Raw genomic sequence first — 19,476 nt, forward strand, 5'->3', positions numbered from 1 at the left:
TTTGAACATGTTTAGACCACAACTGAAAAGGGACATGAGGGCTGGCAAGGTGGCTCAGAGGAAAAAGGTCCATGAGAGACCAGAGACCAGCAGAGTGGAAAGAGAACCAGTTTCTATTGTGTCCCTGATCTCCACAGGCATGCTGTGGCACTTGTGCATGCCATGCACACACAAATAAACAATGTAATACAACATTTTTTAAGGAACATGAAATACAGTTGTATCACCCGTAGTAAGGACACTGTTTTAGTTTTATGGTAAGCAGGACTATGGAGAGGACAAACAGGTACAGCATTTTCTGTCTCAAGACCTTGGTGCTGATGAGAGGTGTGATCGCATCCATGGTGGTAGAGATGAGTGTCACAAACTGCTGGGTGTTCTGTCGATGGGCTTCACTGCAATACTGTGCCAACCAGTGGGAGTAGGCCTGGAGAGCAGCAAGTGACTGGGCATGCCTGCAGGAAGGACAAAAGTAGTGATCTGAGAGGGTCAGGCAAACAGAGTGGCACGAACTTGTAAAACAAGAACCCTATCCACTTGCAGGGCATTCCGGGACATGGTGATAGTGTACATATCAGTCACCTGCTCTCTTGTTTCTACATGCCCACCACTACTGAGAACACACAGGGCAGTTTCTGAATAGCTGCAGATCTTACTCTTTCTATAACACACAAGTTTATTTAAGAAGATGGCAAACATAAGGGGATATATGCTAACTTTAAAAATAGCAAAATGTGCCACGTGGTGGTGGCGGCGCACACCTTTAATCCCAGCACTCAGGAAGCAGAGGCAGGCGGATCTCTTTGAGTTCAAGGCTAGCCTGGTCTACAAGAGCTAGTTCCAGAACAAGCTACAGAGAAAACCTGTCTCGAAAAACCAAACCAAACCAACCAACCAAACAAACAAAAAACCCCAAAAAGTAAAAATCTTAGCAGTCTTAGCTGCAAACTACAGTCTAGATGAGAAATGGGTATTCTACAGCTCTGACAGAAGACTTCAGGAAGTCTCCCTCCCAGACTCCAGAGGGTCTGCCTGGAGTGTTCAGGTGTTTGACTTTTGCAAAGGCTGCACTGGATCACACATTAACAAAATACACACTTAAAGTTTACAATGAAACCAGGCGTGGTGGCACACACTTGTGACCCCTGCACTTAAGGCTGAGGTGAGAATAAATAAACACTCCAGCTCCCAAATCAGCCTTAACTACAAAGTGAAACCCTGTTAAAACTAAAACCAACCAAACGAAAACCCTAAAACATGCCAGGCACACTGGTATACACGTTTAATCCTCTTAGCTCCTGGAAGCAGAAGCAGGCACATTTCTGAGTTCAAGGGCAGCATGGCTACATAGCTAGTTCCAGGTCAGTCAGAACACAGAAAACCCTAACAGCTCACAGCTCAACAAAATGATAAATAACCAGTCTTACAGCGGCAGCAGTCTAGATCAAAACACTAGACCACACAGCTATGCACAAATGCTTTCCTGTAGTCACCACTAAGCAATCTGAGTTGATATCCTGACATGACCTACATGGCCCACCCCGTGGCGCAGTCACTATGAAGACCCCTTCTCTGTCACTGTCAAACTGTAAAATGATGATTCTTAAAAAGAAAAAAATATATGGTCAAAAGGATTATTTTTTACTCAAAATAGTATAAATCATTGTCATTTTTAATTGCTGATCAAGTCTAACAAGGAATGTTCCCTTCCAGTCAGCTCCTGTGTGCTCTTGCATATTCCAGACATATTCAGGAACCACTTCCTTATTTACTGATTCTACAGCATTCCCCAGCATCATCCTGTCCCAAAACAGTGCATTTTTCCAAAGGAGTTCTGGTTCCTTTTGCTGGTGAAATTATGTGGTTAAATAGCAAGGCTTAAATGTGAGAGGCAGCCCAAGTGCCACGGCTTAGAGAATCTGACTGTGGACAGAGCTAGGGTGTAGACAGACATCATTTCACAATCAAACACCATCAACAATGACCCAAGTGCCTACTGATATGATACAAGAGGAAAGACTTCACAGAATGCAGCCACTTTGCTACAAACATGTAACATAGGCTGACACAGTGGAAAAAACTTGCCAGCTCTGGACTGCAGGATGTTCTTTAAACAGTAAACTTACGGTCTGATGCTCCAAGGTGTTTGTCTGCCTCTTCCTCCCTTCCCTACCCCCGCATGTGATTTTTTTTCTTCTTTTCTAAAAAATTATTTATTCATTTATTCTTTGAGAACTATCTTTTCTCATTTTACATATCAATTCCAGTTCCCACTCCCTCCTCTCCTCACACTCCCTCCCCCTTCACCCACCTCTTCCTTTTCTGACACACACCTCTGCTCATACATCATATATAGTTAGGGACTATTCTACATTATAGGAGATAGGATTATAGTTAAATCTTAAGCAGTGTACATACGTGTGTGTGTGTGTGTGTGTGTGTGTGTGTGTGTGTGTGTGTACTAGATATTAGCTTGTAAGGTTTTAAGTGCTGACAATAGTAATACAGTTCTAGAGAACAGCTTGTTTCTAGGAGATACCTAAAGAACTTACAGGTGAAGTAACATGCTATCTACATTTTATTTCCACTCACTCTTCTTATTTATTTAATCTGCAGCTGAAGAGAACAGCACTTTTTGTTCTGTTTTGTTTTTCTTGAGACAGGGGTGCTCTGTAGCCCTGGCTATCCTGGAACTTAGCACTGTAGATAAGGCTGGCTTCAAACTCACTCTGGAATGCTGGGATTAAAGGAGTGCACCACCGCCACCCGGGTGCACCTTTTCTATAAAAAACAAAGTGTGGGTATTTTAGGCCTTGCGGACTACACACTCCTGGTTAGCTGTGGTGTAGAGAGCAGCTACACATTACTATGTAAATGAATGGGATGGCTGTATTCCAGTGAAACATGCTGACACTGCAGGTGGCCACTGGTCTGTACTCAACTCCTGTCCTAAGCCCAACAGACTCAGCTAAAAGGCTCCCTCCAGGCTGAAACAAAGCAGTTTATCTGTCTGTAAGATGCAAAACCAGAGTTGACAGTCAAGTTTCTCAGAGGGAAGTTTCAAAAGGTCTGAGTTTCCTCTGCCTTATCTTTACAGAAGGCTCCTCCTGAAGTAACTGGGTGCTGAGCATCATGTTTCTTTGGTCTGCCCTGCCCACTCCACACCTTCTTTTCAGATTCTACACAGGTCAGTCTCTTCTGCTTATGCTGGGACACTTGTTCTACTGCATTAACTGCTGCTTAATCCAGAGTAGGGGGAAAGGTCTCTCAACTGTTGCAGCTTGGTCTTCTTATCACCACCTCTTAGTGGGGGAGGTGTGTGTCTGTGTGTGCCACGAGTCATGGTTTATCAGCCTCTGCTCTAGTCTACAGCAAGCCTTTTGGGCAGTACAATAGGGAAAAGGCCTTGTTTATAGTCTCATGAGCTTCCCCCATGTATATACTTTATCTGAGCATCTTGAGTTAAGTGTAAAAGCAACCTGAGATTCTTATTTAATATACAAATGGGCTCTGTGTCATCCTTCCAAACTTAAAATCTGTAGGAGATGTCCAAAAGCCCTTCTGTGCGCCAGTTGCTTTAAGACATCTACTTTGGTTTGGACCAGTTGCTGGCTTACAGCTCCCACAGTCCTTATAATGTCCCTGCAAAAAGGACATCTTTTGCTTGAAAACATTTGGTCTTTTGCCCTCAGTCTTTCATTATCTTCAGAACAGCCAAAGTTTTTGTTACTTTTAATAGCCCTTACCAACACACCTAAGCATATGTTAAGCAAGGTAACCTCTGCCAAGTCCCTAGTTTGCCAGGGTATGGTCAAACTGCCAGGGGATGGGGCCATGTGCTTACTGGGTTGGGACTCTTGCCACACCCTCAGCCTTTGGGGAGAGTAAAGGGACTAAAGGTTTCCCTGATGATTTAACCAATCAGTCATCTATATCAATCCTGAGGGGACTAGGTGAGCTGGGGAGTCTCTGAAGCATAGGTTCCTGGAGGAGAGTGCTAGGAGGGACAGCAAGCTCTGAACTCCTATACACCTTGCTCTACTCCTCTCATCTGGCACTCGTCTAACAGACCTAGGTGTGTCTTGCCACCACAGCAAACTAATCACACTCTCAGAGGAAGATGTGGGCATCCCAACTTCTAGTCATTATTCAGAAGCACAAAAAGCACAGCTGGGGGCAGCTGCCATTGGAAAGGAGATGCAGAAGAGACACTCCTGGGGACAGAGCCCTCAACATGATGCTACAAGTAATGTCAGAAGTGAAGTTAATTAGAGGATAGTCAGTTTTATGTGAGATGACTGGTTTTTCTCACATGCACCAACTCTGTCAGTGAACAATCTCCGTGTAGGGTGATACATGTTTCAGGTGCTTTTACACCACCCCTGTGTACTTTTCAGCCTCCTCTTCCACCATGGTGCTCACCAGTTCCTAACTTCACAGCCCACATCATTGTCTCCTATAATGCCTGCCCCGTAGAGCTTCATCCCTGGTCTCTTTAGTCCAACCAATTACATTCATCCCAGACATACATCCAATAATCTGTCTTTCTAGGGTCAGAGTTCAAGAGTTTTCCCTCTATTTGAGGCAGCCACCGCTGTTCATTACATTCAATTCATCTGCAGGTAGGGTCAACATCTCATAAGAAGGCAATCACCATACTCTACTTACACATCAATGAGGTCAGGCTTCAACACTGATGGCACAGCTGTTTCAATGTTGTACAGTTTTATCTGAGATCCATACAGAGTAACTTTGACCAATCTGTTGACAAAGGAGTAGGTGAGAAAGGACATTAAGCCTGAGAGCCAAAACAAACAAAAAGGACAAGATGCAAAACATAACCCCAAGGTCAGACTTTCAGACAAAACAAAAACAAAAATCTGATCTCCAATTCTTCCCAAGAAAATAGCCAGGACTGTGCATTAAGGGTTAATTACAAGAGCACTTACTATAAAACATCACATCACTTCTATGTCAAAAACAAAGGCTGGCGAGAGGGTGGCCACCAGGCCTAGTCGCCAGAGTTTGATCTAGTAGAACACAGCAGAAGAGAACTGCCTTCTGTAAGTTGTTCTTTAACTCCCCCCCCCCCATGTGTAAAGGTTGAAAAAAAATCACCAGAACATGTTGGTCTAGTTACTCTAGAGGTGGGATGGAGTAGGTAGATTATGGACTACTGTTTCCTCTCTGCTTTTCTATATTCCTGGATCACACATTATAAATACTCAATGCTGTGTGCATGCGTATTTTCTTTTTTGTAGTATATTGGCTACATAGTTCAGACTGGCCTTAAACTTATGATCTTCCTGTCTCAGCCTCCCTAGTGCTGAGATTACACACGTGAGCTATGCCAAGCTATATAAACTATTTTTAGAAGTGAGGGGGAAAAAGTTTCCCTTTTTTGTAAGATTTTTTTTTAAAAAATTTATTATGCAGTGTTCTGCCTGCATGTATGCCTGCATGCCAGAAGAGGGCACCAAATCTCAATTATAGATGGCTGTGAGCTACCATGTGATTGCAGGGAATTGAACTCAGGACCTCTGAAAGAATAACCAGTGCTCTTAACCTCTAAGCACCTGGGGAAAAATGTTTTAAGAAAGCAAGCCTGCTTTTTGACAATTTATCTAAAGATTCACATGACAAATTTAAAATCACTTCAATGTTTCCAATGGATCGATACATAATAAGAAAAAAAGAGAGTAGAATGCTGCTGTAGAACTTAGGAGTCGGGTGGTGGACTTCTATTCATCCTCCCCCCTTCTTCCCTCCTATGATTCTCACAGCTTCTCTGAAGATTAGAAATTGTTGATGATAAAATGCTGGAAGAAAAATGTAGGCAGGAGTTTCTGTTCTGCCTGGTCCCGCAGCCATTCAATCTCAAAGAAACACATAGAGGCTTATATTAATTATAAACTGTTTGGCCTATTGGCCCAGAATTATTATTATTAACTAGCTCTTACAACTTAAATTAACCCATAAATTTTGTCTATGTTTAGTCATGTAGCTTGGTACCTTTTCTTAATGAGGCATTCTCATCTTGCTTCCTGTGTGTCTGGCTGGTGACTGTGTCTTTGCCTTTCCTCTCCCCAGAATTTTCCTAGTCTGGTTGTCCCGCCTATCCTTCCTGCCTGGCTATTAGCTAATCAGCTTTTTAATACACAAATATGAGTGACATATCTTTACAGTGTACAAGAGCATTCTCCCACAGCTGAAAGAGATGAGAGGAGTAAATCTTTCTTGAATTAACTGAGATGGTTACATTGAAGGGGAAGTGGCTAAGAGTGCCAGATATTCAAGGCCCACGGTGTACAGTGTGTGGTTGTATGTCCAGCATCAGGCACAGCAGGGAACTCCTTTAGGAAGCAAGAAATCCATTGTTCTCTGTCCTTCTGAGTTGAGTGAACAGAGCAGCACTGCCTGAGTTCTGGCCAACTCCACATAGAACCCTGCAAGCATACCCCTCAACTGTGGAGGTCACTACAGGGGCAGCTGCTTGGTCCCAACCCAAGGCACAGGGTGTGTGTGTGTGTGTGTGTGTGTGTGTGTGTGACGATCTCTGAAAAGAGCTTAACACTAAAGAAAGGAAGTTTGTACTCTGGGAAATGTTCCTCTCAGATGTGTGGAATGCAGGACTTTATTCCAAAAGGAAACCATAAAAGGATTGAGGGTTGGAGGGCAATGTGAAAGGCACCCCCCCCCCACAGAGTCAAGAAAGCAGGAGTAAAGAGCCAAGTCCTTAAGCCCAAGTCCTCAAAAGTTCTGTAAAACAGGAATGAAAACAGGAACTATCACACAACAATGTGTGTTCATGTGTTCCATTTGTTAACCATGTGTTAAAATCACAGCTATGTGGGTATGCATGTCCCCTGCAAGCACAAAGGTCACAGATGGATTATGGGTGTCCCATTCTACCTTTCTTCACCTTATTCCCTTGAAACAGGATCTCCTGATAGGCCTGCCTAGGCTGGTATCCACCAAGTCCCAGTCAACCTCCTGTCTGGCTCCACAATACGGCAAGCATTCAGTACCACCCTGAGTCATTCCCACCTTCTGGTGCAGAGCTCCTTAGTCGTGCTAAACCTGTAATTCGATGTGTCTGTGTTCAGCAACTGTAATATCAGGTCTCATGTGACTATCAGACAACACTGCTAATCACAATGGCTAGTCAAATCACAAAACTATAGGGAAAACCTTCTCTCATACACTAATCTTGGTTTATTTTTTGAGACAGAGTTTCTCTATAGCTCTGGCTGTCCTGGAACTCACAGAGATCCCTCTGCCTCTGCCTCCTGAATTCTGGGATTATAGACATGCACCACCAAGCACAGCTTTACAAACTAGTCTTAATGCAGACAGATACGTAAGCATAAGACCTCACGACAAACCAGGCTCTCTAATCTGTCATCTCATTGGAGAAAAAAATGTGGACTGACATACATATCCAAATTGTTTACTGAACCAAATTCAAACACTGGTTATCTAACTTGAGACAGGAAAATGCATTCTATCCCTACTGAGTCATCAGTAAAAATGGGCCTAGTACAGGACAGGGAAGAAAATTAGACTCTGAAAGTCAAAATTCCATAGTTTAGAAAAAGTCTGGAATTTGGACTCTTAAAATTGCTCCCTCTCCTGAGCACATAAACCAAACAAAGCACCCACCGCCTCTGAGCCACATCTACTGAGAAACAAAACTGCAAGACTCACCTCTCAAAGTAAAAAATGAGTTAAGACAAGGAGTAAAAAACTACTTGTAAAATTCTTAATACTACATACTACTACTATTAATTTTAACTTTGTTGTTAAGATTTAAAACTCTTAGTTATCTTTCGTTTTAAGCCAAGATGTAATTTTTTTTAATTTGGTATGAGCTGGGTGTGGTAGATCTCTATGAAGAGGCCAGTCTGGTCTACAGAGTGAGTTCTAGGTCATTCAGGCTACACAGTGGGACACTCTCTCAAACAAAATAAATAAGAAATTTGGTATGCAAGTAACTCAGTTCTTGGGGCTATTTCCTAGCATGTTACCAGTGATGAGACATCATACGAATTAGAACATCCTTTAATTACACACACCTACTCAGCTGGGAATCCAACACTAACAGGTCTAAAGTTCCCAATACTTCCCACCTGACCTTCAGTGTCTAAAATGTTTAGGGGGAGGACTAGGCATCTAAATGAGATGTTTCCCAGCAAACATCTGCATTTCTCTCCAGGAACCAAACTCTAGCCAAGACTGGAGACTGCCCCATTTCTCGGGAGTTTAATTGGACTAGACAAACCATCAATAACCTATATCTCTAATACTTGTGGCCTACATGACAAGAATTGAATTTCAATTTGATGCCGTTTTCTAGTGAAGCCTTTCCCTCTTTTCTCATGCATTAATATGTCTGTGGACATTATATATATATGACGAAAGGACGACCCTGGGCGTTATTCCTCAGATACCTTCCACCCTTTTCTCCCCTTTCTTCCTTCTTGTCATCTTATTCTATTTTTTATTTTTTGCGGGTGGTGGGGGGGATGCAAGCCTCTCACTGAAGCCCACTGTCTGGCCAGTAGGCCCCAGGGATCAGCCTGTCTCTGCCTCCCCAAAGCTGAAATTACACTGTGCCTGGGTTTTTTTTTTTTCCCCCATCTCTGTTTTGTTTTGCTTTGCTTGTTTGTTTTGCTATGTTTTTAAAATTGGTTCTGAAGATCAAACTCAGGTCACTCTTGCAAAGTATCTTCCCAGCCCCAGTAGGGCTTTTTTGATGTTTCTTTATCCTGTCAGAAAAGACATGGAGCTTGATTGTGCCTGGATTTTTCTCTGAGTCCAATACCAATTATGCAGGTTGCCAATAAACTAAGAGCTTGGCTTATTATTTTATCCATCATGTGTTTTATTCACCATGCTAAGTACCTTATTCAATTCTTACAGTAAAACTACAAGAACCCTTTCCCACTGTTTTACAGATGGAGGCCTTAAAGCTCAGTACATCAAATGGCAATCTGCTCCATATTAACCTATATACGGCAAAAGATAGAGGACACACAACATGCCACCCTTCCATAAAAAGGAGAGTTCAACTCTGAAAGAGGGGCTGCAGGGCCCAGCCAGCCTACCTCTCCACAACTGTGAGAGCATCATTGAACCTTGCAGCAAACACATCCCCAGTGAAGTACTCAGCTAAACGGCCCACAGCCTGCAGCAGGGAGCTCAAGTCTCGCAACGAGCAGTGCAAGCGCCGGCAGTCATTCTCCGCTGTGATGTTCAGCCTGTGTCCTGGAATATAATATCTCTTAGTTCTCCAGAGAAGAACAAACTTTAATTGTAATAAACAACCATTCCTAACAAGTCAAACAGGGCAAACTAATGCTCCAGGCAATAAAAATCTTTAGTTGCTTTCCAGTACAGAACAGCACATCTGGGAACAGCCTCTACCTATGACCTTTACCCATGTTCCAGGGACCCAAGGCAAGGACAAACAGCCTGGTATATCCCCGATTAGATTCCTTCTGATATTGGCACAGTTATGACATTACCAACCTACACACAGGCCATCCAAATGGGTGAGTCCAGTAAGTGACATGCCTATCATGGTGCTATTTCCAGGGCAGAGCTGGTACCCTCTGGGAGCTCTGCATTCCATCCCAGGTTCTAGGCCAGTACAACAGGAAAAGACCACCTAGGACTCGGGCACAGCATACGATCCTTGCTACTTTCTCACTGTACCATCGACCCTTCCAAGCTTGCCTCTTCAACCTTAAAATGGGAAAGACTATCACCTAGTTCACTATAAGACAGAGTACATTAAAACCCTACAATCTGCAGGCATGGTTAAAATTTGTAATTATTATGGATCACAATGAGCTAAAAATTTTCTAAGGCCTGACACTTTCTTACTTTTCAACATAAAACCAAACCTATCAAGTATGATGTTGAGATGAATGACAAAACACCCTTGACTGGTCTTGTGGACCAGTCTCTTCACAGCCACTCACAGAACCAAAGAGCATCAGGACTCAGTCTAGAAAAAGACCATGCTTATCACACATGGGAGATATCAAGTGGGGAAGCCATAGTTAAGACCCAGGTTTGGACACTTGCAGACCCACACTCCCTTAGCACTTTTCAAATCTGTGTCCCCCCCAGAGCCACTTCAGGACTTCACCCTCTATCACCAAAGCTCCTCCACTGGTGTCTGCTCCACTACCATCTGTTGTCTTGCTATGGAGCCCTTTGGTGGAACTATGCCCAGCAGTTATCGTGGACACTAGGAAGAATGAGTCGTCTGCTGTGTGTCTGCACCTTTCTCCTAAACTCAGATCACCTAAGAACACCTCCATTCCCTGTTCCCTGAGGATCCAACACCAACCCCGTGAAGCACACCTGCATCTGTGTAGCCATGTGCATGACACCTTGAATAGAAAACAGCCCCGACAGGCTGCATATGTGTTTTTCACTGTGGGTTTAAATAAAATGAAACTGCTGACAGCTGATTATTTTTGGACTGAGTAAAACGAATTCTGTCTAATTCAATCTAATGCACGTCCCACCCAAGGTTCACGGCAGTCAGCACCATCTGCAAGGCAGACAGACACAGAAGCACCAAGTATCCCAATTATGCTCTCCAGCCTTGTCCCACTCCTCTAGGAAATCTGCCCCTGGCCTCAGAAGTACACACAGCATGCAGGGAAGGGAGTCCTGTGCACAGTGACCCATGTTTTCTCTTATTTGGCCAAGGCTAGGTCATGGCCACGCCTCCCTGTCACTCCACAAAAATCAGCAAGCCTATCCTTTTACTGCCTCCAGATCCCTCACAGGAGCCATACCCAGTACACAGAACATTGAATGTCTGTGAGGTAGAACCTTTAAATGGAAATGCTGCTACCTACTGAATTAGACAAGCTTTGAAAGTCCTCTTTCCCCACTAAACCAAGCTACCACAAAGCAGTCTAAAAAGCAGCTTCCTTGACCAAGAGGTGAAGGGGTAGAGGTTTAAATATGAACATTTAAGGTATTCTACTCTGAGAGAATACACAAATCAGAAACCAACCTTCACTTAACAAGAGCTAGTTCCAGGACAGGCAACAAAGCTATAGAGAAACTTTGTCTCGAAAAAACAATCATCAATTGAAAGTTTTATATCCTGCAAATGCAACAATCTCTTCAGCAAGAAAGCTTGTGTAGCTAAACCAAGAGTTGAGTTATTCAGAGCTAAGGGAAAATCTCAGTGAGGAACAAAAGAAGCCAAATAGAAAATAGGTATAAGGAGAACAGCCAAAAAGAAGGTCACCATCCACACACAGGAGAGGCTGACAGTGAGGGCAAAAGCTGACCTGTCAGGGACATGAGATACACAGCAGCTGGCATGGACGTGTTTTGCTTTGTTTGTTTGTTTTACCAAGGAAGCATTAGCAAGAAATATAGCAGTAGCAAATATGCTAACAAAACAGTGCCTAGCGGGAGTGTGTGTTGAGGGGCAGGGATGGGCAGCACCCCTGAGCTGCACAGTAACCCTACTGGTTTAGCTACCAATTACAATACACTCAAGTGTTGTAACTTGTCAAATGAAAAGGAAATTGTACTTGACTCCTCACCAGCCCTGAGACTGAAGAAGTAAAGGCCCCACAAAGGGGAAAGCAATGAAAGGAATGAGCTTCACAGCCCACCAAGACTGACCAGCAGAGCAGGGAGGTTACTTGAAGCAGCAAGCAACCATGGGAACCAGAGAACAAACTGTTCAACATTTTTAATTGTTAAAATAACCTTTGCACTGGAAGCTTGGCTTTCAAGTTGCTAAGGCATTGAGGAATGCTTCACCATGGGCAAGAAAACTCCCTTTAAACCAAGAAATAATTATTTATCTGGTCTGAGAGGTTTTACCACTAGAATATGCACCGAGAATGAGATAACAGAAGAACCAAGTGCTCTGTGAAACTGGCCTAGGATGGGCTTCAGTGAATACAGGGAGACATAAGACTGACTGCCCTTCTATGATAGGAAGCTGAGTATCAGCAATCTCAGAAAAGGATTAAAAACCCATGCAGACATTTACCCAGACACAAAAATCAATGACAGCCAGGCATGGTGGAGGCATGCCTTAAAACCAGCACTCAGTAAGTTCTAGGGCAGGGCAGCTTGGTCTATATAGCACATCTGTGGCCTACCAGGACTACAAAATGATAAACCATCAACACCACTAAAGTCAACTACAGCACTGAATTGACCTTATGGGTCAATGGAAGAGGCCAGGACACCCCTCCCCTTTTTTTTTTTGGTTTTTGAGACAGGGTTTCTCTGTAGCTTTGGAGCCTGTCCTGAAATTAGCTCTTGTAGACCAGGCTGGCCTCAAACTCATAGAGATCCACCTGCCTCTGCCTCCCAAGTGCTGGAATTAAAGGTGTGTGCCGCCACCACCTGTCTGGATATACTCTAACATTCTTAGGGCCTAGAGTACGACTCTAATTGCAATGGCCCTCAAGGAGAGACCACCAATTCTGGAACCATCCAGCATTTCACATCAAATGATCTTAGTGCAAACACACATGTTCATTTTGTAAAGGGCCTTCTCAAAGTTTACATAAACTATTCTCGGCCAGGCTACAGAGCCAGAGCCTGAACTTGAGGCATGCCAAGACTCATCACCCTCTTGGGGCCCAGGCTGCCAGAGCAGCCTCACAAAGAGGCCCTATGGAGGCCCTACCATGAATTGAAGTTCACCCAGGAGGAAGCTGCCTTCTGGACGGACAAGAGGTCAGACCAGCCTGTAGGGAAATGATGAAGAGCAGTACACGGTGGGATAAACAGGGCAAGGTAGGGGCAAGGTGGGGTGATGCACGGACCTAAGGTCACTGGTGTCTTCATTTGGCAAAAATGAATGTCAGTTTACGGCATCTTTCCATTATTCCCCATTATTCCATCTTGCTATTAGCACAAACTGGTTGGCTATGTGGCCCTGGATAAATCAACATCTCTGAAGAGCATTATTGTCTTCTGTAAAATAACAATAACTAGTAACAATACTTCTATCTCCAAGTACAGAGGAGAAAAAGGAATGACAGAATAAACAACATAGTGTCTGGCATGCAATGTGTGCTCTACAAAGAGGTTGTAATTATTATCCGCAGGGTAACAAGTGTTAACCCTCCACTCTAATCAGGGACAGCAAAGGTCTTTGCAGCCAACTGTGGGCAGAGCCTCCTGCAGACTGCTAACTGCAGGAGCACTCCAAAATGAATGGAGCTGCTACCCATCACAAGTCAGAGGAAGATACTGCCCTAGTGAAAGCCCACAGCCATTATTTCTAACATACCTGCTGTTTTAAGGAATATAAGGAAACACTCTAGGGCTTTTTAGTCGGAGCCCTAATTAGCTTTCCCCCACAGCTTCTTTGTAGTAGGAATTTCTAAAAACTTCTATTTAGAAGTTGAAGAGATGTGAAGAGAAGTCGTACAAGGCAAATCACATTATTACAGCAGAGGTGGCAATAATTCAATAGTTCAGTTTTTTTAATGCAAAACTAAATTTGAAAGTAAAGACCAATTTACCTGACCCCGAAGTAACTACAAATTGCTGTAATCCCAAATAAACTTCTAAATTGTCCTGAAGAACTGGGAACTGAAAACAAGGAAACAAAGTTTAAAGCAAAAATCATAAGTGCAAGTTTTGATACTATTTTTACCATTAAAGCGTTAAGTACCGAAGAGAAAGACAGGGTCACATACAGGTGCTAAGCACGGGTCCCTTTCAGTGACCTCCCAAGACCTACAGATAAAACCTACTAGTGCCAGAACAATAAAGAAATTAAGGTCAGTTTAATTGCTTTAAAAGTCATAGCAAAAGATTCTGGGGCATGACTAGTACAGTCTTAACAAGACCTACAACTTTAAGAGCCAGGTCTTCCATCAAATCTGAGAAGGTCCTGACCTTGAAAAAAATATCAAGCATGTCTTATTAACGTTCATGGCAAAGAGAAAAGCAGACCCAGGTATGGGACTATCAGTTTCCCCTGCTCATTTAGCAGACAGACCTTCTGCCTTTCTTTCCTAGGCTACTATACTCACCCTTAAGATAAGACTTAGCTGGCAGAGGTGGTCCACACCTTTAATCCCATCACTTGGGAGGCAGAGGCAGGTGGATTTTGGTGAGTTCAAGCCTAGCCTGGTCTACAGAGCAAATTCCAGAACAGACAGGGCTACACAGAAAAATCCTGCCAGAGACAGACAGACAGACAGAGAGAGGGAGAGGGAGAGGGAGAGGGAGAGGGAGAGGGAGAGGGAGAGGGAGAGAGAGAGAGAGAGAGAGAGAGAGAGAGAGAGAGAGAGAGAGAGAGAGAGAGAGAGAGAGAGAGAGAAAAACTTAAACTTGCCGAAGAAAGGCAGGTAGCAAAGTGACCTGTCAGTTCCTGTGACAGAATGCCAAGTGATGGCTTGCAGTTATGTGCAGAAGCTGACCCCAGTAACCTGTCTTGCCTTTGACAGACAGAAAACACACACACATGAACATAAGTAATAATGTATAGATACAGAACAAGGGAAAAGAAAAAGATGGACAGACGATAAGTACAAAAGTCATGTTCCAGTACAAAAGCCAGGAACAAATTATACACTTCCCCTTCAAATGGTGAGTTACCAGAGTTGAGAAGGCATGTGTAGGAAGGAGCTCCATCACTTTGGCCACTACCTCCAAGCTCTGGCGTAAGTACCGCTGCCACTCAGTCTGTTGCTGTGGGGAAGAGACAAAGGTATCAGCTCTCCCAGACAGGCAGGTAGGTCCCTGTTCTCTTTATTACCAGCCTCCCTTTAGCCTTAAGTCTATTCTCAGATGTTAACTTTAAAGAAAATAGGAAATAGTGGAACCGGGAATTTGGAACTTTGAAAGGGCCCAGTTATTTATTTTTTTAAATATTATTTCATTTCCTAACAAGCAACTTCTTCGGAAAGCAAATAATTCACACAGAACAATTCACTTTTCCTCCTAGAATCATAGAATTCAGAAACTATGTGAAAAGTTTGGGTGACTTTTCTATTATCCCACTGATAGGTAGCAATCATTTCTTTACATACACCTGACTCAATTATCACCATTCAAGGCATGGTTCAGGCAGTATCAGTGTCCCCAGGGACCAGTCATTAACACAAAACTCTGGTCCCAGAATCAGGATGCATTTCAACAAGTTGTGCTAGAGATTCTTAGAAGAGCTAAAGGTGAGGAATCCTGCCTCAGTCAGTCAGTAGCACAACTCACCCTTCCACACTGTGTTGCCTCAAGTAACTGTCAACATAAGTCAGCAAAACAGGCCGTTTCTATTATGGAGATGAGGGAATCAAGGCTCAGAAAACCTCAAAAATCCATCTCTGTGCCCAAAGCTGCAGAGACTCAAATGAAAGCCGCCTGGTTCTCAGTAGTGTGCTTTTTCTTATCCTAAGAATCTACTCTCAAGGTCAGGGTCATGCCACCAGTCACTCTGACTTTAAGCATGATATTAATATTAGAAAATTCTCAAGTGTTTGATAGAAGGAAAGATATGCTAAAGTTGTGCCATAAGAATATTTTCCTTATTAGTGTTGTGCAGACTAGCAGCAATATACTCAAGATTCAGTTTAAAAAATAACAGCCTATAGCATATGCCTTTTATAGACTATCATTCCAGCCTTCTCACTTAAATACCTCCTAAACTGGGGCTGGAGAGATGGCTCAGAGGTTAAGAGCATTGCCTGCTCTTCCAAAGGTCCTGAGTTCAATTCCCAGCAACCACATGGTGGCTCACAACCATCTGTAATGAGGTCTGGTGCCCTCTTCTGGCCTGCAGTCATACACACAGACAGAATATTGTATACATAATGAATAAATATTTAAAAAAAAATACCTCCTAAATTATTCCTACCAGACCCCAGCTAGGTAGACAGTACTCCTTAAAGTATTCCCCATGCACACCTGGTCTCTCTGTATTCCTAGTCCATAGAGGTAAAATGCCTGTAAAACATTTTTTTTTTCAGAAGCAATGAGATAAGATAAACCAACAGGAGAGAAAAGCCTCTTACATCATCATCCAGAGTTTCATCATCCAACTCCTCCAGTTGGGCCTGGTTGTATCTGAACTGGATTCGATTCAATACCTCTGTGAGCAAGAGGACCAGGGCATCTTCGTACCTAGGGAGGAGGGAAGAGCCAACATCAAGGAAAAGCTTGCTTTTAGAGGCCTCCTGGACCAGAGGAACAGTACTTGCTGTGGACACACCTCAACCCTGGTGCTCTGTTTCTGAGCTGGCATGGGCGTAAATGAGAAAAGTGGTACTTGATTACTTACATCACACATCTTTGATGGTCTCTCTTCTACAGTTAAGAGTTCTTGTGGTTATTGCTTGCATGGAATATAATTTTCCATCCTTGGACTTTTAACCTCTCCTTATTTGAATCTAAATTGAGTTTCTTAGTAACTGAATCATGGATTTTCAAATCCATTCTGTCCATCTCTGCCTTTTAACCACAGAATCTAATCCACTATAGTTAATATAATAATCAATAAAGTAAGTCTGATTTCTGCCATTTATCTTCAATCACTACCTTCTTTTGTATCAAATACATATTTCTAGAGCAACATTTTAAGTCTTTTACTAAATATTTTTGAGGGTTTTTTTTTTTTAAAGTAATTTCCCTGAGAACTACCAGTCCTGTATTTGAGTATCAACAAATAACACCTTTTTTGTTGTTTTCGAGACAGGGTTTTCCCGTGTAGTCCTGAAGACCAGGCTGGCTTTGAGCTCAAGAGAGCCACTTGCCTCTGCATCTGAGTGCTGGGATTAAAGGTGTGCACCACATCCAGGTTAACACTTTTAATAGCTGTAAGAGGTAAAGTGTGAGAAAACTACAATTAACTTGCTCAAGATCAATGAGCAGGCTATTTTGAAGTCAGGGCTCCCTAACTCAAGCCTCATGTTCTCTCTACACATAAACTACCAGTGGCTTTAAGTCAAACCTAAAACTCAACCTTCAATTAATTTTAAGATCACTCAGAAACTAAAGGGGAAATTTAAAAGGCCTTGGGGAAATCCCAACTCTCTGGTTTGTATCTAAAAGTAATTTATTGAAGAAATACCTCAAGCCCCACATCTGGCTACTTTTCACAATAATAACCTAGCAAAGACGATACCAAGTTATTATAGAATACTTGGTATCGCGTAGGGGAAAAAAAGAAACAAACAAACAAACAAAAAAAAAAAACAAAGAGCAATTGTTTTTTAAGAAAAGATTATGCACCTAAATGCTTCCTCTCCTGAAAAGCTAAGACCAGTTAAACTGTGGTTCCCACTTGTCAGTGTGTGGGTAAGGCTGAGGCTCAACAAAGCACAGGGCTCCTGAGACTACTGGACTCACTGCTGGGAGCTAAAGGAAGACTGCAAGGTGGAAAGAAGGTGAAGGGTCATCCTTCCGTAGGTTTGCTCTCTGACAATGCTGCCCAGCAACAGCTATCCCATACCCCCACCCCAACTTCATTCTACATCCCCAGCACCTGTCTCACATGCATTCCCAGTGAGTCAAGAGCTCCTGAAGGAATGCTTGAATACCAGCTTCCCAGACCTCCTCAGAGCTCCTGCGACAAGAGGTGAGGCCAATCTTTAAAATCCTGAGCTGGTGAGGACCAACTACATGGAACTTACTTAACCCACTGATCCCCTTTCCCTGACCCTGACTTAGTGGTGGAGCTGCTTCATGTAGTTATCAACTGTGTTGCCTTCCTCACTGTTTTCCTAGCCTTCTAACACCTATTTAACCAGTTATCTACATTGGAGTCTTGGTTAAAATACTTGTGGTTTCTGTTTTCGGAGTAGTACCCTAACCATTTTGCTACCTAATCCAAGAGAGCCAAACTTGAAAGAATCAAACCAAGGTCAACTGTAGTCCATCTAGTCTAAGCATTGCCAGCCATAAGATGAATCTCTGTAGAGACAGTCTACAGACGTCTAACAATCCTCCTGAGCTATCACATTTCAGTTAGGTGGGTACAACAGCTCATTTTGTTTTCAAGTGATTTAACAATATAATAAACACAGGCCTAGAATAGAATAGAAACTGAGTATGGCAAAGGAAAGAATACTGGCTGGGGAAATTATTAATAAAGTTGACATGTGTGGGGAAATCACACTTAAGTGGATGTCCCAGGAAGATAATCAACACTCAGGCCTGGAGCACATTACCTCCCATTTACCTGTGACATAAGGCTATAGGCGTTTTGCTATAAATTGCTATATAAGATCAAAACATTCCTACAAAAAGAAAATCCCTTTCAGACTAAAGCACAGATAGATTTTGGCACTGCTAAATAAACCCCATCAGGAACTGTGCTAAAGGCACACAAGTATCCAATCTTCCAAAGTGTGTGGCAGGCATGGAAGAGGTGTGTGGACACAATAGACACCCTAGCTGCTTGTCTATACCTATTCACGGCCTCCATTCCCACCTTGAGTAACTGAACACTGGCACTGAGACAGCTAAAACACTACATTTTCCAGTGGACACAAAGACAGTAAAGAAGATTACTAACTCAGGTGTACAAGCTCATTTTTATATCAACTTGACAGGCTACAGTCATTTGGGAGAGAATAACTGAGAAAATGCCCCCATCAGATTGGCCTGTGGGGAAAGTCTATGGATATTTTCTTAATTAGTGATTGATGTAGAAGAGCCCAGCTCACTGTGGGTGGTCATGGGTGTATAAGCAAGTCATGAGAGCAAGCCAACAAGCAGCATTTCCCCATGATGTCTGCATCAGCTCCTGCCCTGACTTCCCTCAGTGATGGGGTGTTATGTGGAGCTGTAAGCTGAAATAAAGTTTTCCCTGCAAGTTGGTTATGGTCATGGTTTTTTATTAGCAAGAGAAACCTAAGGCAGTAGGGTTTCTACAAAAGTAGCTTTGGCCAAATCTCTCCACTTCTCATGTCACTGCCTGAGCCCTACATGTGGTGTCTGTATAATCCTTCTTACTGCCTTTCCCATGAGAGAGACGACCAGTAGATCCCCATATCAGGTTGACCAGTAGTCACTAGCATTATCGAAATGATCCTCTATGAGGTTATTCAGATGAAAGGTGCTGAACTGCGTCTCTCCTCACCCTAGCCCACATGTAAAAAGAACTACCCTCAATGTAACTGTGTTTGGGGACGGGGTAAGAAAGGATGAGTTGATATCTTAACCCAGTAGCGCTGCTGTCCTCCTAAGAACAGACAGGGTCCCTTATTTCTGTCTCCCACACGCATACCTGATACCTGAGAAGACCAAAAAGTTCGGAACCCCCAGAACTGAAGTTACAGATGGCTGTGAGCCACCATGAGTGCTGGGAATCAAACTCAGAGCAGTCAGTGCACTGAACTGCCAAGCTATCTCTTCATCTCCTTAAGAAACTTAAAAGAACCAAAAATCATACAACTACATGCAGATAACAAAATTGAACTGGAAAACACTAACAAGGATATATGAAAAAAAATCTCC

The 19,476-nt window shown here is 43.0% G+C and overlaps 1 protein-coding gene across 1 annotated transcript in view; it reads right to left on the bottom strand.

Moving 5' to 3' along the window:
* Xpo6 (exportin 6) overlaps positions 1–19,476 on the bottom strand; it is a 106,552-nt gene that overhangs the window by 16,250 nt on the left and 70,826 nt on the right. The window contains exons 10-15 of the mRNA XM_038327432.1: positions 16,032–16,140; positions 14,620–14,712; positions 13,536–13,605; positions 9,108–9,267; positions 4,669–4,761; positions 311–455 (exon numbers count right to left, since the gene is read on the bottom strand). Of these exons, the coding sequence (XP_038183360.1) occupies positions 311–455; positions 4,669–4,761; positions 9,108–9,267; positions 13,536–13,605; positions 14,620–14,712; positions 16,032–16,140 (670 nt within the window). The remainder of the gene's footprint in view (positions 1–310; positions 456–4,668; positions 4,762–9,107; positions 9,268–13,535; positions 13,606–14,619; positions 14,713–16,031; positions 16,141–19,476) is intronic.

This window comes from Arvicola amphibius, chromosome 1 (genome assembly GCF_903992535.2).
Source record: "Arvicola amphibius chromosome 1, mArvAmp1.2, whole genome shotgun sequence".
Classification (NCBI taxonomy): Eukaryota; Metazoa; Chordata; class Mammalia; order Rodentia; family Cricetidae; genus Arvicola; species Arvicola amphibius.